The sequence below is a fragment of the Suillus subaureus genome (assembly GCF_016647635.1).
Source record: "Suillus subaureus strain MN1 chromosome Unknown BJ212scaffold_43, whole genome shotgun sequence".
Classification (NCBI taxonomy): domain Eukaryota; kingdom Fungi; phylum Basidiomycota; class Agaricomycetes; order Boletales; family Suillaceae; genus Suillus; species Suillus subaureus.
The window spans coordinates 50,191-72,613 of record NW_024538599.1 but is presented as its reverse complement, the minus strand read 5'-3'; the positions used below and the strand labels follow the sequence as shown (position 1 = coordinate 72,613).

The following is a 22,423-nucleotide window of genomic DNA, read 5'->3' as shown; positions in this document are numbered from 1 at the left end:
CCTGACTATAGTAGAAGTAACTTCCGAAATACAATGGATTGACAGTGGAGCAGGGGCTGGCGGCTGAAGCCTAGAGCAAAGCTGACAAGTGGTGATGATGATGATGATGATGATGATGTACGCTATCGACAAGCTGGAACCTATGTTAATTGCTGGCTAAGCTATGGAAAGAGCTGACAGGCTCTTGGTGTGCGACTCTTGACCTTGGGGGACCCCTGGTCCAACAGGACTACCACGTCGAATCGAGTCTGGACAACCTACTGCCTCTAGAAGGAAGCAAGGAGCTTGGGATGTTGCCACTGGCTTGTGATATGCGATAGGATGACCTTGCGATGTCCCAATCTGATTCCGTGAACCTGGCAGGTTTCATAGTAGCCATGGAGTCATCGTGAGTGATGATGGGTGTGCTCCTGGTGCGAGAGTGATCTGAATGGCCCGGGACATTAAGAAGGTACGGTGTGGAGGAAGCAGTATCCTGTGTAGTAACGCTGTCGTGATCACGGTGTCTGAACGCAGTGTACGCGATTAGGTTGCTAAACCGGGTGCGCATGGTGGGCTTGGATGATGCTTCGTTGGGGTCATGCACGTCCTTGCGTGCTGGCTGGCCTGGAAACGAGAATGTCTTCAAGCTCTGGCGCTCTACTTCTGTGTCTGACACGGGCACTTCAGGAGGGAATGGCCTCTCCCTGTGTCCCCAAGACTCCTGCGACAGCCGTAACTTGCGTTTCGCCTTCCGGAGGTACTCAAGAGTGTACTTGCCGACGGTGACGCAGACCAAGAGGCCGAGGACGGTGCTAACAACGATGGCGAGAACGAGGACATTGCGCTCAGAGGGATTTGACTGTGTTGCGGGGCTGATCCCAGTTGTACTTCCGGAGGAGCGGAGGCTGGGGGTGGGTGAGGCTGTCGCATGGGTCGTAGGGGAAATGAACAAAGCAGTGGGAGCGACATAGGTGGTGTGAGGACTGCTCGTAGGGTGTGAGTATGGTGCCGGGAGCATCATGCCCCTTGGACTGGGCAGCACCAATGATCATTGCCATTGCAGCTGAGGCGGGGCGGAGGCCATCAGGGCCGTGTGCCAGGCCTGGATCTGTGGGATTAACCCCGGTGAATGGGACAGTCTCTACCTTTTGGGCACTATCTCTGGGTGGTTCGATAGGACTGCCATGGGCTATGCTGATAAGGAGAAGAAAAGATATGAGGATGATTCTGAAGGACATCATTCGGGCGCTTGAAGGTAAAGAACGTGGAATCGTCGTGAAAACGACGGAGACGAAATGATCGTGGTTGCGAAGTCATATTATTCATACTTGGACTGTTTTCATACTGTCCAGTGGAACCTGGCTGACAGCGACCTGGAGGACTTCTAAAGCGGCTGACAGGCTCCGGAACGCGTCGAAAAGCAAAGCACGTGGACAGCCGAAAAACAAAGCACGTGACATACACGTTCAAAATTCCACCAACCATGCGTCAATCACACCATTGTTGTTTAAACTCTTTTATTCGTGCCTTCCATTTGCTCTGTCATTTTGCTCGCTGTGTGTCACGATGACCTCAATACCCAAGACACCGTCTCGCTATAGATCACGTTCAGATGCAAAGACGCCGCTCACTCCATCCATCATCTCTGCCTTCAATAGTATCTCCATCTCCCCCCAAAAACGATCTCATCCTGCTGACCTGTCAAATCCATTCATCACCAAATCGCGACAAGTATCTCCCGTAAAACGCGCAACTGGAGGTGGCATTGCCGTCTCAGACTCATTTCAACGCCAAGCGGGTGGAGGAGTCATCAGAAAAGGCGGCATTGAGACCCGTTTGGACGTCGTTTCACGCGACTACTTACCCCCTGCATCACAGCCTAGACCAGAGCTCAAGCGCTCGAGATCAACCCCTGCTACTCGGGAGCGCACACAATCTACCGGTGACAACCGCGATCGTTTTATTACTACTCGCGATGCCGACGATGTTGCTGCCACGCTCGAACTCATGAGTCTCAACCCAAAAACCGTATCACCAGGACACACAGCTCGTCTTGCAGCTGCCACAGGTGTCCCTCTCAATCGCCGTGTGCTAGCGTACCACGAGGCCCCCCCAGCTTCTTCTTCAGACTCTACGCTTTCCCAGCAGCGCGAACTAGCTCGTCCGCTCTACGGACGCCCAGGTGAACTCCCTTCGTCAACTAGCTCTACAACCAACAAGTCCCGTCGCATTCCCACTCAGCCCGAGCGCGTCCTCGATGCTCCGGGCATGGTTGATGACTTTTACCTGAATCTAGTATCATGGTCTATCCAGAATGTTGTTGCTGTCGCCCTTGCTGAGAGCACTTACGTCTGGCGGGCAGATACGGGGATCGTCTCTCATCTTGGTGAAGCGCCTGAGGGCACATATGTCTCCTCAGTTGATTTTTCAAATGACGGTGCCTACCTCGGTATAGGTCTCGGCACTGGCGAAGTCGAGTTGTGGGATGTAGAAGCTGGACAGAAGCTTCGGACGATGGGTGGACATCAAGGTCAAATTGCCGTGTTATCTTGGAACGCCCATATACTTAGCTCTGGATGTGGGGATGGAAGTATATGGCACCATGATGTCCGTGTCCCTCGGCACAAAGTCATGGAGCTGCTTGGACACACAGGAGAAGTCTGCGGACTGAAGTGGAGAGCAGACGGCGAACTTCTGGCGAGCGGGGGTAACGACAATGTCGTCAATATTTGGGATGGACGCGTAGGCGATGTTACGGAGGGGGCGCGCGGGCAAGCCAAGTGGACGAAGCGAAACCATACCGCTGCCGTAAAGGTAGGTCATAGTCTCGATTATATTTGGCATATCTAATACACTATGTAGGCAATTGCTTGGTGCCCCTGGCAATCTTCCCTCTTGGCCAGCGGCGGGGGCACAAACGACGCAACTGTTCACGTCTGGAACAGTGGCACTGGCGCCCGCCTGCACTCTCTCAAAACACCGTCCCAAGTCACCTCCATCATCTGGTCACCGCATAAAAAAGAAATCCTCACGACACATGGGTACCCCACAAATGCAATTATGGTACACGCCTACCCGTCGCTCGAGCGTATCGCGGAGATACGGGATGCACACGACTCGCGGGTGCTGTATACAGCGGTAGGGCCTGCAGGCGACGTCGTGTGCACGGGTGCCGGGGATGAGAATCTGAAGTTTTGGAGAATATGGGAGGGGGTGGGCGCAAAGAAAAAGAAAGAGGGGAAAGAAAGGTCGAGTTCAACGACGAGGTCGGGGATTTTGTCGATACGGTGATCCACAACTTGTGCTGTGCATTCATTCTCTTACGGAAGATTACCAACATACCCAATCTGTTATATTGCTCACTTGCAAACGCATGAATATCTGAAACTGCTCATTAATATTAATGTTTCTTCAGCTGGAATAGCAATAACATGTATGATCTAATACATTACAAACGCTCGATAGATAAACTCTAAATGCACAGCCTTGCAAAAGCATTGGTATAATTTCTATCTTCGTCCCTTGAAAAGACTGAATATGTTGCCCTTCCGGATGCGGAATATATATGTGAACGCGAATATGGCACATACCTAAAAGTTAAAACTGATGAGCGCGCGTGCAGGGCAGTCTAATAAAAGGAACGCACATTGAATACGACGATGCCCAGTACAATACCCGTGTTTCGCCAGTGATGAGAGTCCAAGATATTGAAACTGCTGAACATGAACTGATCGGTGGTGCGGTAAGGACAGTATAGGCATTCAGTCGTCGCATCGGGGTTTGTGAGATAGCCCCCGGCAGAAGATATGAAGGGATCCATGTACGCTGCGCAACTGAGTCCGCTGGGAGGATTAATTGGCACTAATTCATCTGACGCGCAGTTGATCAGCTGTCCACCAATAGCTAGGAGGAGGCCTCAGTTAAATTCAGACGAAGGAGAGCGTGCACTAACCTTGGCCCAGGAGACCTTCGACGAGGTACGTGAATGGGGATACTCTGTACATCCATTTCCACCAGCCCAACGCACGGAAAGGCTGCAAAACACCGTTACTTCAAAGGCGTTAGCGATTGGACCGGCAAAAAGAGCGAGTTGAACTTACAAGATGACGACGAATGAAAATACCGTGCTGAACAACAGCGATGCGATCACTGCGTTGGGTGCCATGGCTCCGACCGCCTCTGCGATGGTAGTGTAATAGAGGGGGAACACGACTCCGTACATCAAGTATGTGTAGCCTGCTCGATTGGTGGCGAAACCGACCGTCCAGTACCAACAGAGGAAAAACAGCGACGAGCAAAAGATGTTCCAGGGAATCTCGACCAGGATCTGCGATGTAGCAAGTGCAGTCCAGCTGTACATTCTGCTTGGTCGCTCGCGGACTTCATAGATGGAGCGAATATCAATGTAGACAGATTGGAGTTGTTGAGTTATGGGGACAGAGAGAATAGTTGCTAGGAAAATTGACTGCACTGGGATTAGCGTATGACTTAAGAGTAAGCATGGAATGAACGCACAAAAAGCTTGTTCTGCGTCCCTTGTAAGGTGTCCTTGGAGTCAAAGAAAGTAAACCCAATGAGCAAACCACCCGCGATGTTGAGAATGATCTTCGCGACGAGGTATGTCGGGTTACGCCAGTAGGCAAGGAAGTTGCGCTTCGTAAGGACAACAGCTTGATGAATCCATGAGGTGGCAAATTCAGAATGACGTTCCGTCCCAACCTGATGGCCGTGCGCGACCTTCAGCGTGTATCCGTTCGATCTGCGCTTGAAGTTCAACAGCTTCCGGAGATCGCTTCCAAATGTTATGCCAGTCGACAGTGGCAGTTGCGGTTGCGCCAGCCCCAATGGTATCCAGCATGTACTCAGCACTTGGATACGGACATGAGAGACATCTCAGAGATGTAGATGAAAGCGACTTACGGATTAGCATCGGCGTCACAGTGAGTGGCTCCGTTGCGCTCAAAGTAATCCAGCATAATCGAGGATTTATCGCCGATATCACCAAAGTAAACGGTCTGACCACCCTTGCGCAGAAGTAATAGTCTGTCAAACACCTGGAAGAGCTCGGCAGAGGGTTGGTGAATGCTGGTTGTAACAATTAAGCGTGCATTAAAATACCAAATCTAGCATACTCACGTGCAAAGAATGGCCTGTCCATTGTTTGCCAGTTCACGAAGGAACTTCATGATTGCCCAGGCGGACTGGGAATCGAGGCCGGACGTTGGCTCGTCAAGGAATAAAAGCAGTTTGGGCTTTAAAACTGTCAGCGCGAAATCAAAAATGTGGCTCCAAAGGACGTACCTTTGCTGCGAGCTCAACCCCGATGGTAGTACGCTTACGGTGCTCAACACCCAGTGATCCAACAATAGCGTCAGCATAATTTTCAAGGCCACACATGATAAGGCACTTGTCCACGCTATCCACAACTCTCAGTCGTATGCGTACGGTGAATAAATGTGAACATACTATGATTCAAGTTCTGCAGACGAGACAGACTCAGGTTGTCGCAGGCGAGCGGAGAACAGAAGAGCTTCGCGAACAGTCGTTTGCGGCAAGTGAGTGTCCATTTGTTGGCAGTAGCCACTGCGAGGAATATCAACGAAGGATCTTGACTAGTGGCAAGTTCACTCACGTCTGAGCCTGGAAGTCTGCGGGCACGGGCTGTCCGCTGACGAACCGATCTCCCATAACAACTCCGACATCGACCCGTTGAGCCAAAACATTGAGCAACGTCGTCTGTGATAAAAAGTTGAACGAAGAGTCCTGAAGATAGATATGCGACGAACCTTTCCAGCGCCGGATTCACCCATGAGAGCCGTTAATTTTCCAGGTGCAACGTACCCAGAGACATCGTCGAGCAAGCGCCGTTCTCCGCCAGATACCGGTACAACGTATTGAATGTGCTGCCACGTAAATACGTCATTGGTTGCTGGCTTTTCGAGTGCACTATAGGATGCGGGTGCACCGGCAGTTCGTGGCGCGCCACCGTCCAAAGAGGGTGGACGGGTGGATAGCTTGCTGGATTTCTCTTCGTCTTCCGTGGTGGCAATGTCTTCCATTGCACGTGTTCCTTGCTTGAAGAGAGTCACCACAGTATCAAACGCGGAGTTCGTGTTGTACTCCGCGGCGATGAGCAATAACACGAAGAAGCCAACACCAAAGGCAATGATGATACCGTAATTCTGCGGAGTATGAGATCTCAGCAAGGATGATTGTGATTAGACGATCGACTCACTTTCCAGAGATCACTATATGAGTAGCCGTATGACATGTTCACGAACCTGTTGCCGTCTACGGTGATCATGCCAGGCAGTGATCCGACAGTCGTGCAAACCTGGTTCGCCAAAGAAATATTCTCGTACCCTGGACCTTGGGGAACAAGTGTGGTGCAAGTAGCGTTCAGTGTGTGGAACTCATTTGTCAGGATGCCCTCGAAGCCGTAACGCAGAGGCTTCATCAAGCAGTTTAGCTCAAATCATGACCAGAGAACAACACATGCTCACGTTAAGATATGTTATCCATCTGAGGGCGCCTGGTATACTTAGGCGAGGAATGGTGTAACCGGTGTACAGGGAAACAATTAGAACGGAGATACCAGCCATGGACGTTGCACCGGACTCCTCCTTGAAACTGGCTGCGAGCATTCTGAAGAACGCCTTCATCGTAATAGTCATGGTAAAGACTGTCAAGAAAAATATACTGTAGACCAATATCAGTCAATGATGCTTCAGATAGATAGATGCACTCACAAGAACTGGGATGCTGATTTTTGAAGGCCGACCATGAAGTAAAGAATGACGCAGAAAACAGCTTGAATTATGAACGTGATGGGGATGTCTACCACTGTATGAGCAAAGGCCTCAATGAAGGGGTAGTACATCGCTGCTTTATGGTGGCGTAATATGATAGGGCGCTGGGCGAACAGAGCGGGAATTTCTGCCATCGCAGATATTGCGCCAAAGAAGAGAGCGCTACATGGCGTCAGATCGTCCCTTGGCATGGCCGAACAAGACACTCACAAGAACAAAACACCTCCCCGAGAGAAAAAGCCCGATGTTGCATCAGGCAATTGCAAAAAGACCGCGCCCATGATGATGCCTTGAAAGATCTGGGCACTGGTTGATAAAGTGGGATCAGAACGTCGTATAATGAATATCGTATCAAGACGTACCATAGCTGTACCACCTGCGCGGACAAGTCGCCCTTAATAATTTGCATACGGCGAACCATCACAGCCCTAACTTGCATAGGGATAGATATGGTATACGAGTTATTCTTGGGTGCATGATGAGAATGCTCCATAACTGCACTCAGCCGGTATGCATCTTTGCGGTCAGGTTTGCCAACATGAAGTGCCCGATACTCGTCAATTGCCTGACGATTAAGATGGCCAAGCTGTGACGCCCGGAAATGGGCGGCCATCTCCTCTGCCGTTCTGGGCACAGCTGTGCCTTTGAACCCTGACCTAATCTTCCGGCCAATTGGGTCGGTGACTGATGATCGATGATCAGGGACGCGGGCAAGAGTTGAAAGAGGCAATAGAACGCACCACCAACGAGGAAATCTGCCGTAGTCTGCCTATTATGGGGCTCGTAGCCCATATCGATGAAATATTGACGGGCGGCTTTGGCCGGCCCAAAATAGGCCATTCGACCTTCAGCGATGACACATACCTTGTCGAAGAGCTCATACAATTGCTCCCCGGCTTGGTAGATGGACACAATAGTTGTCAGACGCGCGATGTCAGTACCCAGACGCAAAGCTTGAACAAACTCAAGCGCAGTAGAGGCATCTAAACCACGAGTAGAGCTAAAAGTGCCGAGTTAACGCCATAACAGCCCACCACACTAGAAGCGTACTTGTCCCATGCGCCAATCATACTTCTGCAAGACAGTGCCTCTGCAATGGAAACACGCTTTTTCTCTCCACCAGAAACACCGCGAATCGCGGCATTACCGACGACGGTTTTCCGAGCGTGTTGAAGGCCGAAAATTCTGAGGAGAACGTCCAAAAATTCAGCATTGAATTGCTTCCTTGACTGATTGGCGAAGCGGGTTTGAGGTGTGCGAGTTTTGATGGCAAAAGACAATGTTTCCTCGACCGTCAAAGTAGGGAAGTGAATGTCGTCCTCTGGGCAGTAAATGACGTCTCCGCGGTAATGGTTACCGATATCTTGGGGGGTAAATGAATCATACTCAACCTCTCCTTCAACAGCATGGTACTCCCCACGCTGGTTAGCGAGGGTCTTGAGGAAGGTGCTGCATCCTGACCCAGGTTTTCCTAGAACGACTGAAAGAATAAGGTTTCACAAAGTACATGGGGTGATGTTCGGAAGTGCTCACGTAGCATTTCGCCAGGTGCAATGACGCCTTCGAAGCCTGACAAAATATCCCGCACAGGTGGATGTCGAGCTTCACTAATTGTGCGCAAGAGGGAGGCAGGGCTAAATAATGACCCCATGGTCGGTTGCAATGATGATCTCGCGCCAATGCCCACCACACGGAGGTCATTGAACACGACACCGAGCTCACGCCATTTTATTTCTTCCTCATCACGTCTACAATTAATTGTCAATCATAACCAGGTGTTCATGAAATGGTCCCAACTCACCGCTTGATGATGTCCTTGAGATGTTTTTCGAAGCTGAAATCTTCATCCCCGACTATAGTTAAAACAGAATTGCGATACCCGGGTTCATCAGAAGTTACCCCCAGGGTTGTCTTGACGTCCAGAACGCGACGGTTGCCGCTGGCCTTATCATGCGATGCTGTACTTGTATGAGGTTGTGAGGTGGGGCTGAGGGGAGAGGGGTCATTAGAGTCGCCGGGCATCCTAAGGTGAAAAGAGGGAGTGATTACCAGTATACAGCAAGGAACGGATGATTTTTATATGTGGTGGTGCTACAATACTAATACCCGAGCCATAACGCATCAAGCCGAACGAACGCAACGTTACATAGTACTAAAGCACGCTCTTAGGCACTCCTGTGTCTGTAATAATTTCCCGAATCCCGGAAATCAAAAACGTTAACTTATACCGCCACCGCCTGATAACCATATTTGGCTTAGCTACCGTCACATGCACGTAATTTTGATGACACTGCACACATGCTTCAAGCTGCAGCCCTGGACCTCCTTCACTCAGCCAGCTAGTCGGGAATTCCAGAAGTTTCGTCATAGTCCATCCTAAGCGCCACAACCGTAAAATAATGCGCAGTCCTCCTTTCGAATCACCCTCGCGTTGTCCGATGCTATCGCATGACTCATGCCGCAAACGCGGAAGTGGCAACGTATACCCTTTCCCGAGCCCGATCGTTATATTGAACAGTGATCGTCAAAGCATTGATTTGATGAGTTGATATACCGAGTCAGTGCTTCAGTTATTACTGGCACAAGGCATGAAACTACGGTGAAACTGTGCAAGAGTGATTGATAAGTTCGTCGTCGACATCTCGTCGGCGCAGGTTGGTGCTCGGTGCCTGGTGTTCCCATGTGGGAATATATCTGCAACTGTGGGATCGTAGGAGCCACCGTGCCTGGCCGTGAAATGCATAATTCAGCTGCGATGAAACCGCAGCTCTCGCCAAACCGTCGTTGTCGCGGGATGTAAGGATTGTGTTTCTTGTCACAGTGTCACAGTGGTCGATCATTGCCAGTCACCGTCTAGCCTGGATTCGGTCCTCGTGATGGAACGCGCGGCAATTGTAATGCGCTACGGCCCGAAGATTTTGGTATCTAGCGATGAAGTAACAATTTTTCCATATCTGACTTACAGTGGCCAACCCTCCAATATGAAACAGTGTATTTGTATTCTGGGCCCTGGCCTATCAAGAATTGTCGGATCTGGCTGGTCCCCATAAGCACCCATGCACCTTCTCTGCTTGTAGTAGGTTAATGTTACTTCTTCGGGAGTTCTCGCTGATGTCAAAGATATGGAATAACTCTGATGCACATGCACAGCGCATCAGCAGCGAAGAACACGGAGAAAGAGCACTGCTGTGCGGAGAATAGCCTGATTATGATGGTCAGAAAACTCACGGATTGGAACTGGACGATAGATCGCCAGTCAAGACTAGAAGTGGGCTCACCAAAAAAGGGTGGCTACATATAGGTGGTTAGCAGACTTCAGCTTCAAGAACTTGAACCTGGCATCAAGTTCTACTTCATGGCGGGCGATATGTTTTCTCAGTGAGGCCCCGCCCACACCTTTGAAGAAGGTTAGGTGAGTGCAGATCATAGGTGGAGATTTTACGCACTATGATTCCTTCTCAGTGAGAGGAGCCTTTACGGCCATTTGCCTCGGGAAGGTGAGAAATTGTTTCAGTTACCACATCAACACCAGCTCAGGTCTCCTGACGACAAGAGTGAGTGAACGGCATCGGCGACCACAAAATGTCATAAACGCAGTGAGCTTCCCAGGCAATACAACCCATGACATGGTACATCGCTTGATTAGAAATTTCATACTGGGCGAGTGCCACCACGTAAAGAGGTCTGCGAGTATAGCATTCAAACTATCGAAGTCGAGTATGCAGCTGCATCAGAGCGGCAGTACAAGAGCCTTAACAGGATGCCAGCGCAGACGAACTATTGCATTCAAATACAGATAAGAGCACCGCCAGGAACCCAAGTGGGGCGCAAGCGGCACAAAAGTTCTGAGGGTGGGCGCCATGAATTCATAGATCTGATGCACAATCATAATATGACTGCCACCTATCCTCCATTGCAAATATGACGTGCCAGATGCCAAACGTCAACATTGATGTCACCGAAGTTGCCCCATATACACTCCTAATTTTCACGCAAAACATTCGCAGTCAGGACTGACCCTGGTGATAAAAGTGGAGTAAACTCACTGTCAAGTGCCAGTGTAGGGAACTCGTTGACAACAAGCGTCACTATAAAGGCTAACGCAGAGATATTAACACTTAATATCACCACCTTAGCCTCTGTAGTGGGCATGGGAGTAAGTTGTAGTACCTTACAAGGGACGCTGTACGTTCAATCCCATGATCCACCGTAAACTCTTCGGAACCGCGGGAAAGTGGGCTAATACCGCTCTAGAGTGATATCAAGAGAATGAAGATGCCAGCAACAGCCGCGGTGTGGCGCTAGGACGAGATTAAATCTTGCGGCAATCACTCTTGAGGTGTGCAGGACTCACGAAAACTAAGGCAGTGTTTTGCAAGCCGATCAATGAGGAGAGTAAGCTAACTCCAAATCGAACGATTGAATTGGAATATCGGCACAGGATGCGCAACTGAGGTTCTGGATAAAGGATCACAAAGTACAGTTTTCTGATGACGATGTGTGATCGAACGGTAAAAGAACGGACTTGTGTACCAGATGCGGCAGTCCTCAGATGATTATAGCACTTATACCAATACCTGAGGAATAGGTGAGCCGTTAGACACGACTATAGTATGATCAAGATAGGGATATATACTTACAAGAACAGCACAGCAAATAGGCCAAAGCACGTTGAGAAAGACGTTGACCATAAATATATATCGTTCGCAAATGGAAGACCAACCGATGGCTTGCAGGTGGTGCTTCATGCCCGTTTTGGCTCGTACGCAGCGACCGTGTTGATAGTCGGGACGTTTATATTCGACCCAGTACGCCTGCTTGTGATCATTGTCGCCAATATATAGTCCGAGGTACCGTTCAATCAAATTCTGATTTCAATGACCAAGGTCAGCAACTGTGAAACCGCCAGCGGCGCACACATCCGCAAATGAAAACTTCATATTCGTGTCAGATCATCCGCCCTACTTACCAGTAGGCAGATTGAAGGCAAGACAGGTTCCTTTTTGATACACTTGTAGTCCATGGATTGGGCCAGGTGAAATAACGCGGTCGCGATACGGCATTAAATAGATTGACAATGGGCATGACGCAACACATGTTACGTGGCATTAAACATACCTTTGAATTTGAAGTAGCTTCAAGCATGGTACATGGGGTATACCCCCGGGTACTACGCTAGCGTGGTAACTTCGCCGGTGACCCAGCGCGATCTTTTTCAAATGGATTTCTATGCCCCCTGCCTTCGGACTAGAATGAACGAGCAAGTGTCATACTGTGTCATATCATTCAAAAAGAACGGTTCGGAATGATTAGTCATAGCGTGACGGAGTAATAAATGGAAACATACTCAACATTTTCGACTACCAAGCACAGCGCCAACAAAGCTTTTCATCCATAGCAGTGCAAAATGATTAATCATCACTTACAATTCAATGTTTCTCAGAAGGACCCGACGCGCGTCTACAATGACACAATGAACTTTTCGGTTAATTTAGTCTTCAAGTGCGTTGGAAGTTTTGCTTGTCTGAATGTGCTTTTGCATGCGTTTCAAGCTGCAGCTGGCGAGATCCAAGAGTGAGTTCAAGGATCGATACACCTTCCTCCGTGTTGTACTGTTAGTTAGTGTTTTTGGTCTGCTTGCCAACCAGATCGTCTCTATGGATTTTCCAGGTTACCCTTGTGTCCGGAGAAAATCAATGATCGTGTCAGACGACACGTTCTAGTGAGTCATCTCTGGAGAAAAGGAATCATTGCTACTGCCGGGCCCCGTGATCGAGTACGTCAGCAAGGAAGGTCAGAACGATTTTGCTGAAGCCGGGGCGTAAGCAAGGAAGACAATTGAGCGGCGACTCGACGCCGGCACTAGTAGCTTAGTAAGCCCGAACGCTGAGTCTCCTCAGCTCTCATGTCATAACATCCACTAAGGCGACCTCATCAATTCATTAGATCACCGGATCGTCAAAGCTTGTACGTCACCATACAACCCCTTTCGCCTAGGGAGGTCGCTGCTACGACATTACTTCGTTCCGGGATGTGACACCGAGCAAGTCCCACTGGGGTTCGTCCCTATCCCTGTTTGAAGATGCGGCACGGGCTATTCAATGGGAAGTCCTCCCGCTATCTCGCTACCTGTCGCAGCTAAGCACTTTGGTAAGAGAACGAACGTGCATCACCTCCGTCTTCCCCTAAACATCAATTGGGATTCCAGGCGCGTCTCAAATTGTATCTGCTGGAAGCTCGAGAGATCGCAGGCTACACCACACCCGTCGCCAATCAATTCGTTGAGACAGGCCCCTGACTTGGTTGATGGACCTAACTCCAACATGTACTGTGGCTACTATTCTGAGGTTATGTATCCCAGCCTATTGCAACGAGAAAAACACCCAGTATATGCATGTGTGTATGGTATGCAACATGTTTAAAACGCACGCAACCATCTAACCTTTCAAGAACGAATAAGACGAGAACGAGATAGAGATAGGGGTAGGCGACAGTGGCAAGCGGTCTATACTTGATCCCAGAATGAATCGACGATCCAACAACAGTCGTGTTGTGATTCATTTAAACTGTTTGAAGATCGTGGCGGCACGCAGTATTCAAAGGGAAGTTCTCCCGCTTTCACGGTTACTCCGGTAAGAAACTGTGCTTAATCGTCCTCAGCAACAAGGTCTCTGGACGGATGGCTTTTCACAGGGAACGAAATAAGAGACCGCACTTTATCTTTCTCAGCAGCAAAAAGTCTGGACGGATGATTTTTATGGGGAACGAAAAGGCACGCCTCAAGTTGTTCCCTACTGGTTGTTCAAGAGGCCACTCTAAAACATACAACTCAAACTCCACGTAACCATCCAATTGGCAAGTATACACAACGAAAAAAATCCATGTATATACACAATACATTATATGCAACCTTTCCGTCCATCCTAAATATAAAACAAAAGAAACAAGAACAAGGACAATTAAGCTATGTGACAGAGCTATCTATCTTTTGGAAGTATGAAGGAACGTAGTAAGGGGTAGGGGGAGCGCGTGGTGGCGGCGGCGGTAGAAATATGGATATGATGCCATGACAGATGTGGGATGGGATAGGGAACGCCGAGGTAAAGTGTGTGGACTCGGGCACGGGTACGGGCACGGGCACGCAGGATGGGATGAGACGAGATGGAAAAAGGCACGGTCCTGCAGCAACATAACATAAAAGCGCGATAAATCTAAATCCAATTCAAAATGCGTTCCTGGCAGGCCCATGATAGAGAGATTCAGGTCCAAGCCTGCCCGTGATAAAGAGACTCTGTCCACGTCCATGGCATGATAAGAAGAGGAAGGTATTAGAGTAGAGATAAAGCGCTAGGCCCCGAAAAAGGAAATATTTGAAAGGTCTAGGTCCCTTGACAAGTGAGCGTCCGAAATATGAATCTGCACTAAATGAAATGTGTACGTTGACGTTGTTGATGCTTCGCATGTGGTGGGTAGATCGTCGAGGAGGATGTGGTCAGGTTCGTCGATTCGTCGAGGAGGCTGGAGGTGAACGTGCGTTGGAAGCTGCGATGCTCACGAGGTAGTAAAGATATTCCCCAGAGCCTCTGAGGGAGTCTCAGGCACCAGAACCGTCCAATCCCCTCTTTGGATCATAATCTGATGCACACGGCCTCCAGTGCACCACCAGAACCAATCCTGATGTTGATGGTTGCACATCGCCTCGCAGCACATCGCCTCCAATCACCATCACGGCCACTTGAAACTGAAACCAAAGTTAACACTCCGACCTCACAAAAGGAAAGGGAACAACCGCACTCACCACTCACAACGCAACACCAATCCCGCTAGGCCTAACAGTACTCGGCACCCTCATCCTGCTTCCAGCAGGACCCGAGGACGAGTGATACACCATACCCGTTCCTGTCCGTGACTTTGGCCTATCTATCCCCATACTTATAGTCATACTCCCTATACTCCCCGAAGGATTAGGCTTCACAAGTGTCCGCATCACAGGCGACAAAGGCAGAATAGTCGTGTGTGATTGCATCAAAGGAGGCTGTGGCTGCGGTTGAGACTGTGCACGCTTAAGCTGATCATGCACGTTTCGGTTGTAGGTCAGTACTCCCCCCGGCCGTTGGGGCTGTTCGCCTGGTTGGAGGAGTTTGAGGGTGCGTGGGAGGGGGCTCTGGGTGCCGCTTTCTCGAGGGTTCGAGGCGCTTGGGATAGTGATGCTGCTGATCTCTCTGGGGTTCGTGAAGGCGCTGTCTCTCGTGCTCGCGCTCACGAACGGCACAGAGGATACACCTACACCATCGCTGCTCTGCCCCGCAAGACTGGGCAAAGACGGATTAGGCGTCGACAACGAGGTGTTAGATGCAGACGGGTGGGGGCTCATCGAGGGCCGGGGTGAGCTCAGCGACGGTCGGGGTACACCGCCCAAGGACGGTCGTGGGACGCCTCCTAACGAAGATCTCGGAACACCACCCAATGAAGGTCTCGGAACACCGCCCAACGAAGGTCTCGGAACACCACCCAACGAAGGCCTCGGCACACCGCCCAACGAAGATCTCGGCACGCTGCCCAACGAAGGGCGTGGCGTCCCGGTCCCGGCCTCACTAATAATCCTAAGCCCCCCACCGCCCAACTCTACAGACCCAACACTCGACGTGCTCGAATACGTCCTCAACCTAGAAAGCGAAGGCGGGTATTTCTTCGGGGTCAAAGGGAGTGGAGGGAGTGATTTATCAACGTCACATGATGACAGCGTCGATGACTGAGATAGAGAGTGCTTGTGCATATGCGTCATGCCCGACGAGGGGTTAGGTCCCGTCTCCGAGAACGCTACGGGGCTCTGGGGCGTCGCAGGGAAGGGAAGGGACAGCGAGGAAGTAGAAGCGGTGCTCGAGCCATTACCAGTCCCACCACCTGCACCCGTCCCGAGTCCACTAGAGCTCGACCCTGCGCTATTGCGAAAGTCTGCGCGGGTGGGAGTCACGCCGTCCATCTCGTCTTCAAGTGGGATTGGGACTGGGACTGGGACTCGTGCCTCACCGTCTTTGAGTTTGTAAGGGCGAGATTTGGGACGGGAGGTGAGAGGCTTGGTTCTGGGTGGGAGGCTTTTGGAGAATTGTCCGTCGAGGATGACGCGGCCGTCTGTGCGCGCAAAGTCGCCTGCTCGGACGACGCGGCCGAATTCATCCACTTCTTCTTCGCCCTCTTCTTCGCGAAGGATAGAATGGGAGATGCTGCGTGAGAGGGGGTGTGGGGAGCGGAGGGAGGAGTAAGATTGGGATGTGGATATGGACGTGGCGGATGAGCGTCGGGAGAGGTTGAGCGCTGAGAGACGGCGTGTGAGTGGGGAGGGGGCGTCTTCGTCTTCGCTGTTTGGAGTGTTAGTATTTGGATTTGGACGCGAAGAGAAGGAGAGAATAACGAGAACTCGGCGTGTGGCCTATCGGTGATGCAAAGACCCTTGATCTTCGACGGGGCGGTGTCTCCGCGCCAACCGCCGTTCTTGGCGCAATGGAAGCGACATAAGACAGAGAAGCGAAGATGCGAGGAGATAAAAGCGCGAGGGTTATGCCTTGGAACTGAGACCGCCAGCCTAAAACGACGGGAATGCTCACCTATCACTCCATCCCAAACCAGTTGTGAGGCCAATACCTCCTCTCAACAACCTTCCATCACGATGCCTGACGCGTCTACCAGGTGTGTCCCTCGAATCCTTTGGATGCTTACTTCCGGTGGAACTATTGGTGAGCAGTGACGCGTCTGATTGGTTTGAGAAGTTGGACTTGAGGGACGCTTGTGATAAATTTGAGGCAATGGAGAGACGATTTGGGGCTGGAGGAGATGACGGGAGGAGTTTTGAGTGGGGAGAGAGGAGACCGTGTCGAAGCATGAGATGGCTGAAAAGAGAGGGTGAGCGGGATTACGAGAGCTCCGGACGAGACGGAGACGAAGAAAGGGAAAAATGGAACAGAAACTCACGGCAAAGGGGTGTGGAGATCGATGCTCGAATCGGAGTCGGGGGCATCTTGGTCTTCTACTTCAACTTCGAACTCGTGAGGATTGGGCAAGTGTTTTGACGACCCTGAAGATCTATACCCATTAAGACTGTTTGTCCTCGAACGTGACTTATTAGGACGCGAACGAGGGCGCGAGCGTGGACGTGGAGTTGCTTGTATGATAGCTGAAACGTCTGGGCTTGTTGAGCGAGGTCTGTCTGGTGGGGAGGGGAGGATGAAAGCAGGTTTGAGTGCATCTGGGATGTTGTAAGGGCCTTCTTCTGATATTGTATGTGTTAGATCGTAGGAAGGTTTTCTTGTTGCGCTATGGAATGAGCGTAAACTTGAAAGGCTTCCATTTCTAGTTCTAGTTCTTATAGGAGAGTGGGGATCTGAACTAGAAGAAGATATAGAGCGTATTGAAGAGTTTCTGCGAACGAAAAGGACTGTATCGGATGGACCTGGTAGTGGCGGAAGTGGTGCAGTTGGTGGTAGTGATGGTGGTGGATTATTGGAGACTGGTGAGACTGGAGAGACTGGGATGTGTGAGGGTGGTACAGGAAAAGCTTCGAGTAGGAATGGAACTGGAGTATGTTTACTTATCATACGATGTTCAGTTGATGTGGCCATTACTGTCGTCGCTGTAACCGTCGTCCTGGTCATCGTCGTCTTCAATTTAGCTGAAGCTTAAGCGCCGCTCACTCAAAACCAATTTCACAACCAATTTCCCACGATACAAATTTAGATTAGTCTATCAGCCGCTCAATTAACTCGAGTTCAAACGTTGATCACAGCAAATGCCACATATGTCGTCCTTTGTGTCTATCATACAACCGCAGTCGACAATCATCGATATCATTCTTAGAGAGGCCTCATGCTCAAGGTCGTCGTTCACTAGCACTCTTGTCTTTCATTCGTCTCTTAGCAACTCCATTTTCTTTCCGCGGAACCTTTCAAATTTCCGCACAACAACCATTCTTACCACCACAACCAATAAGCTTCCAGGTCCCTATTAAAGTTCATCGCCCCCCGCCTCAAACACTTGCCTATTGGCTCATCCACTTCACCCTGAAAACAAATGGCAGTCTCTCACGTCTCGCTTCCTCAAGGCAATACCTATCGGTGCCTTCAATCAGGTTCGGATCCGCCTCTGACTGCCCACCTCCCCTACCTACCTTCCTGCCTTAACTATCACCCACATCCGGAGCTAACCATGACGACATTATGGGCAACCCGTGCTTGCAGGAACGTTACCAATATCGCGTGATTTACTGTTCTCGTGGTGGAATTTGACTATTTTAAAAACACCGAAAAATGACATCATGCAAATCAACCCTTGGCAATTCTCACAAACTGGACAGCTGCAATTGAGTCCTGTCATCTTGATGAGTGACCGGACACGGTAAACCCTCCCCGAAATTCAAATTCATCATATGGGTACCCATCATCCCTTATCTCACAAAAGTACAATAATCATCCGAGTCGCTCTTCCACCATCGTGCTCTGGGCCTGATACTTCGAGGTGATAGACGCTTTCATTTCCGCAGAAATGAATTGCTTCTAGCTAGCGCATCAGACATACACATTGCTTCTTCAGTAACAATCTATTGTCAATGGAGGCCTCTTCTTGACCACATGACTGTTTCTGGCGCTCGAGATCTTGCGTGCAGCCCGATACGGCCTGGATCTGATTGATCGGGAGGAAAATTTGATGCATGATAGGTTAGGCTGCCCCCAGAAGACTTCCAACATACTGTCTTTCGTGCTTGATCAGGTGATCACGAGAGTACAACCTTCAAGACCACAGCATGCGCGGTTGAACGATGATGCAGATGAATGCGCTTGGCAAGCGAATTCAAGGCGGCGGAGCGAGCGCGATATTGACCTCGGCGCTCTTGATAGATAAGTTATCACCGCCCAGCGCTCGATTTCATGCCTTGGGGCCTTGGGCCTTGGAATTAGGACCTCTCCATCTTGTACCTTGTCTGACCAGAATTTCCGTAAATCGGTAAAACGATACACACGAAACCGTCCAATATTGATATTGAAGGGACGCGCTGATTGATCGTGTGATGTGTGATTCCTGTGTTGTCTCTGGCCTTTAGGTTCTAGAGTTCGGACTTCATAACTTACCAGTCGGGTTTCTCGGATTTCTCGGAAAAAAATCTTTGAGTCGGGTGAAAGTTGTAACGGCTGTTTGATTTCAAGCTAGCAGAACATGAGGTCGCAACAAGCCGTTGACACATATGATACCACCCCCCATACTTACATCTGACCATCGCCCTTGGTCGTTCGCTATGGACGAATGAGGCTTCTACTAGTAGATCTGGATGTGTAACTCGGCTTGAACTCGACGTTGTATTTGAATCTAAAACGCGAGCAAAAGTTAAAACGCACTTGTAATACATGAACATTACTATTTCGAATGACTAGGCCTCCATACGAATGTTAACCCGCTCAGTCAATCGAGTAGAACTAATTCAAAGACGACCTCGCTTCCTGGATATATGCGCGGCGTGATGGACTATTCGAATGACTGGGCATATTCACATTCCCATGGAACATCAACCTGACCAGTCAATCGAGTAGAACTAATTCAAAGACGGCGTCGCTCCCCTTGCGATGTATGCGCGGTGGTATGTACTATTTGAATGACTGGGCTTATCCACATTGAACGCGGTCGTCAATGGAACGTTTCCAGTCAGTCAAGTAGATATTGCTCCTGAGACAAGTTCAAGAAGACTAGAACGTGCTCAGATTTGATTTGAACGCAAGGGATGGAACTAAGAGCCGGCAAGGAGGAGCGATTGGACTTTTGAGTCGCGGAGAACGCGCGGCGCTTGAATATTCGACAGGCGCTTGTTCTGCTTCTTTCAAGCAAGCCACATACTGTACTAGATAAAGACCGAGCTTCGCTGGCAGCAACCCTGTCCCGGAGTACTAAGTACTACCATTTGGATAATACTTAAAGGTATACATCATCAGCGGTATCCTTTGGACAGTAGCAGACCGGGGCAACAATCGAGAAAAACTGCGGAAAGTTTGCTGTCGGACACGTGTGTGATGAGAATGAGCGCATTTCAATAAACAGGTTCTGACAAATGATATAACTTTCAGAAAGCACAACTCAAAGGGGTGGATTTATCAGTAATCGGAAGATGCCTGAGCACCGTTCCTTTCTTTCCCTTTGGGAGGATGAAAGGCCACTGCCAATTTTAGTGAGTCGGAAAGCTTGGGCAATATATATTTAACAGTGCTCGTAACACAATCAACTCGCAAAGGTCTATTTCACTTGGTCAGAAGAGATAAGAGATTGAGAGTAATGAACAAGAATGATTAATGACTTATAGTGAACAAGCTTGATAGAATCAACACTTACGTATATGAATGGTGTTTAAGTTCATCGCATTCTCGTTGAATCATCTCGAATGCCCATGAGTTACGGACGATAGCTGGAAAACTTTTCGAGGAAAAGCTGAAGCCATCGCGGGGCGTGAAGGTGAATCCCTTTTCCAATCACATACAAAGAGGTTTCGACACCTAGTTAACATGGACCTCCGAGGATTTATACACTGCAAAAATGTTGTCAGAAGGCTTCGAACCAACTCCATGAGAAACAGATTTCGACTCTGTTGTGACAACCACTTGACTAGGAAGACCAGTTAGATGGACCTCTGAGGAATCCATCCACGAGTCAATGTTAAGGTGTGTTCTGATATAAAAAGAGCCGTCATTCGACAGGTTTCGAACCTGCACAGTCGAAGTGAAACGGATTTTGATTCCGTTGCGGTCACCACCTGGCTAAGACCAGTTGGGATGAGTTACTGCGGAGCCATCCATGGGTGACTCCGTCAGAGTGTGTTCCAATAGGGAAAAAAAACCTTGCCGTCAGCGGGTTTGCCAGATTCTGATTCTGTCGGGGAAACCTTTAACCAACTGGCCATGAGATAGTCCTTCAAGGAAACTATCCATGAGTGAATCTTCAAGGTATGTTCTGATAGCAAAAAAACCTTGTCGTCGGCAGGTTTCGAGCCTGCACTACAGTACTGACGCTGTCCGAGAGAGAGATTTAGATTCTGTCATGGTAACCGCTTTGGGCAGGACGAAGTTGAAAAGAACTTTTGAGGAAACCATCCATGGTGCATGAGCGAGTCTTCAAGGCATTTCCGATAGAAAAAAACCTATTGATCGGCAAGTTTCGAACTTGCACAGTGCTGAGTGAAGAGAACCAGATTTCAATTCTGTTTGTGGTAACCACTTAGCGAGGACCCGTTAGATGCACCTCCGACGAAACCATCTATGAGTGAATGTAAAGGTGTGTTCCGAGAGAGAGAAAACTTGTCGTCGGCAGGTTTGGAACCTGCGCATTTCAAAAGAAACAGATTTCGATTCTGTTGTGGTAATCACTTGGCCCAGTAGTACACTTTGCAAGATGATTCTGAAGAATTGTTCATGAGTGAATGTCAAGGTGTGATAAGATATTTGTCGGTAGGTTTTGAATCCGTACCACCCAAGATTTATGAACTGTTCTGCTCCCAGTTGGTTATGCTTATGATCCATTCACTCATGAATGCTCAAGGCATGATAAAAGGAAGATTGTTCAAGTTTCGAACCTGCAAGAGATTTCTGTCCTGTCACGCTTACCACTTGGCTAAGACTGGACTCATTTGCAGTACGAGTCCAAGAACATCATGCATCGACAGTAGAATCACATAGGATTAGCAGCCATCTGCCAACGCAAAATAAAGTAAAAAGACTAATTCAATGGACACAAAACATGCCAGGAATAAGTGAGACCAGAGCGCCAGCGCCCCTGGGTTGCTAATAGCCATTAATTCTCACGGGGTCAAAAGGACAGCCACAATTGTGGGCTGATATTGACCTTGTAGTATAAGGTAACAAGCTTAAGGTCCTAGACCAGCCGTTTCGTCTCTTCTATGAAGTACAACGTATGTAGCCCTGCATTGGTGATCAACGAGAACGAGTCAATTTCAAGACATGGTCGTGGGCGCAAAAGTTGTTGTTACTTGAATTCGTTGGCCCATAGCTAATTCAAATGACAACACACTTGGCGACCTCTATATGACACTCGTTTCGCTTTCCATCCTCTGTCTGTGACCAGTCTATCGAACTTCAAGGTAGGCCGCTCAATTTGTGTGTGGAATCTGTGATCTTCATGCTCGATCTACGTCTACAGTCATCAGCCTCCAACATGTTACAGTAGCCTCCTTCTGGCATCCGCGGGTTTCGTACTACGTGTCTTGGAGAATACACTGGAAAAAAGTCATTCTAAGTCCTGTCATTTGTGTGGGGCTGTAAGCTTTCTGCCAAGACTTGTCGGGGGTGGTTCAAGGATTGATCGATATGACCACCAGTTCAGATCGCCAGATCTAGATACTCAAGTTATCATTGGAGCTCAGGGCACCTTTGGAACTATGTTGGATGTTAGGGTACGGAGAAGTCACTAGCTGGTGGACTTGAATTGTGATAGAACCAGCTCCTAGATGAACCTTCCGGTGGGTGGCCTGCTGCTTGGCATTCATGCATATCAAACCTATCTCCAAAGCCTCGCGCGATTTGCCAAATACGTAGCAAGGAAGAACGCAGGACACGAAGCTGCTGCTGCCTTTTTAGTGTAGCGGCAGC

The 22,423-nt window shown here is 49.4% G+C and overlaps 7 protein-coding genes across 7 annotated transcripts; 2 read left to right on the top strand and 5 right to left on the bottom strand.

Annotated features, from left to right (window-relative positions):
• Window positions 1–27: 27 nt before the first annotated feature.
• BJ212DRAFT_1386764 (uncharacterized protein) lies at window positions 28–1,433 on the bottom strand. Its single transcript, XM_041336848.1, has 2 exons — window positions 950–1,433; window positions 28–903 (listed from the first exon to the last, which is right to left on the bottom strand). The coding sequence occupies exons 1-2, from the start codon at window positions 1,221–1,223 to the stop codon at window positions 230–232; spliced, it is 948 nt and encodes a 315-aa protein (XP_041188051.1). The 5' UTR covers window positions 1,224–1,433; the 3' UTR covers window positions 28–229.
• Window positions 1,434–1,548: 115 nt separating this feature from the next.
• On the top strand, window positions 1,549–3,273 carry BJ212DRAFT_1281984 (WD40-repeat-containing domain protein; the record flags this gene model as incomplete). The annotated part of the gene is made up of 2 exons (XM_041331661.1): window positions 1,549–2,796; window positions 2,845–3,273. 2 exons carry the CDS (start codon window positions 1,549–1,551, stop codon window positions 3,271–3,273), a joined length of 1,677 nt encoding a protein of 558 aa, XP_041188050.1.
• A 218-nt stretch (window positions 3,274–3,491) lies between these two features.
• Window positions 3,492–8,813, bottom strand: BJ212DRAFT_1485569 (ABC-2 type transporter-domain-containing protein; the record flags this gene model as incomplete). Its single annotated transcript, XM_041340998.1, has 21 exons — window positions 3,492–3,572; window positions 3,629–3,885; window positions 3,935–4,032; window positions 4,083–4,447; window positions 4,498–4,652; window positions 4,702–4,850; window positions 4,903–5,067; window positions 5,119–5,234; window positions 5,284–5,398; window positions 5,449–5,565; window positions 5,615–5,718; window positions 5,769–6,164; window positions 6,218–6,433; window positions 6,486–6,681; window positions 6,732–6,953; window positions 7,002–7,097; window positions 7,154–7,475; window positions 7,532–7,791; window positions 7,842–8,271; window positions 8,325–8,539; window positions 8,593–8,813. The coding sequence occupies 21 exons, from the start codon at window positions 8,811–8,813 to the stop codon at window positions 3,492–3,494; spliced, it is 4,296 nt and encodes a 1,431-aa protein (XP_041188049.1).
• Window positions 8,814–9,637: 824 nt separating this feature from the next.
• BJ212DRAFT_1303418 (uncharacterized protein) lies at window positions 9,638–11,814 on the bottom strand (the record flags this gene model as incomplete). Its single annotated transcript, XM_041333415.1, has 9 exons — window positions 9,638–9,693; window positions 9,755–9,858; window positions 10,020–10,028; window positions 10,070–10,187; window positions 10,838–10,930; window positions 10,981–11,041; window positions 11,146–11,397; window positions 11,432–11,659; window positions 11,761–11,814. 9 exons carry the CDS (start codon window positions 11,812–11,814, stop codon window positions 9,638–9,640), a joined length of 975 nt encoding a protein of 324 aa, XP_041188048.1.
• Window positions 11,815–12,198: 384 nt separating this feature from the next.
• Window positions 12,199–13,089, top strand: BJ212DRAFT_1303417 (uncharacterized protein; the record flags this gene model as incomplete). The annotated part of the gene is made up of 5 exons (XM_041333414.1): window positions 12,199–12,365; window positions 12,462–12,567; window positions 12,738–12,758; window positions 12,789–12,941; window positions 13,000–13,089. The coding sequence occupies 5 exons, from the start codon at window positions 12,199–12,201 to the stop codon at window positions 13,087–13,089; spliced, it is 537 nt and encodes a 178-aa protein (XP_041188047.1).
• Window positions 13,090–14,546: 1,457 nt separating this feature from the next.
• Window positions 14,547–16,002, bottom strand: BJ212DRAFT_744843 (uncharacterized protein). Its single transcript, XM_041343967.1, has one exon. The coding sequence runs from the start codon at window positions 15,772–15,774 to the stop codon at window positions 14,593–14,595; it is 1,182 nt and encodes a 393-aa protein (XP_041188046.1). The 5' UTR covers window positions 15,775–16,002; the 3' UTR covers window positions 14,547–14,592.
• BJ212DRAFT_745272 (uncharacterized protein) lies at window positions 15,655–17,539 on the bottom strand. The gene is made up of 4 exons (XM_041343968.1): window positions 16,761–17,539; window positions 16,397–16,678; window positions 16,204–16,283; window positions 15,655–16,150 (listed from the first exon to the last, which is right to left on the bottom strand). The coding sequence occupies exons 1-4, from the start codon at window positions 17,438–17,440 to the stop codon at window positions 15,762–15,764; spliced, it is 1,431 nt and encodes a 476-aa protein (XP_041188045.1). The 5' UTR covers window positions 17,441–17,539; the 3' UTR covers window positions 15,655–15,761.
• Between the last annotated feature and the right edge of the window lie 4,884 nt (window positions 17,540–22,423).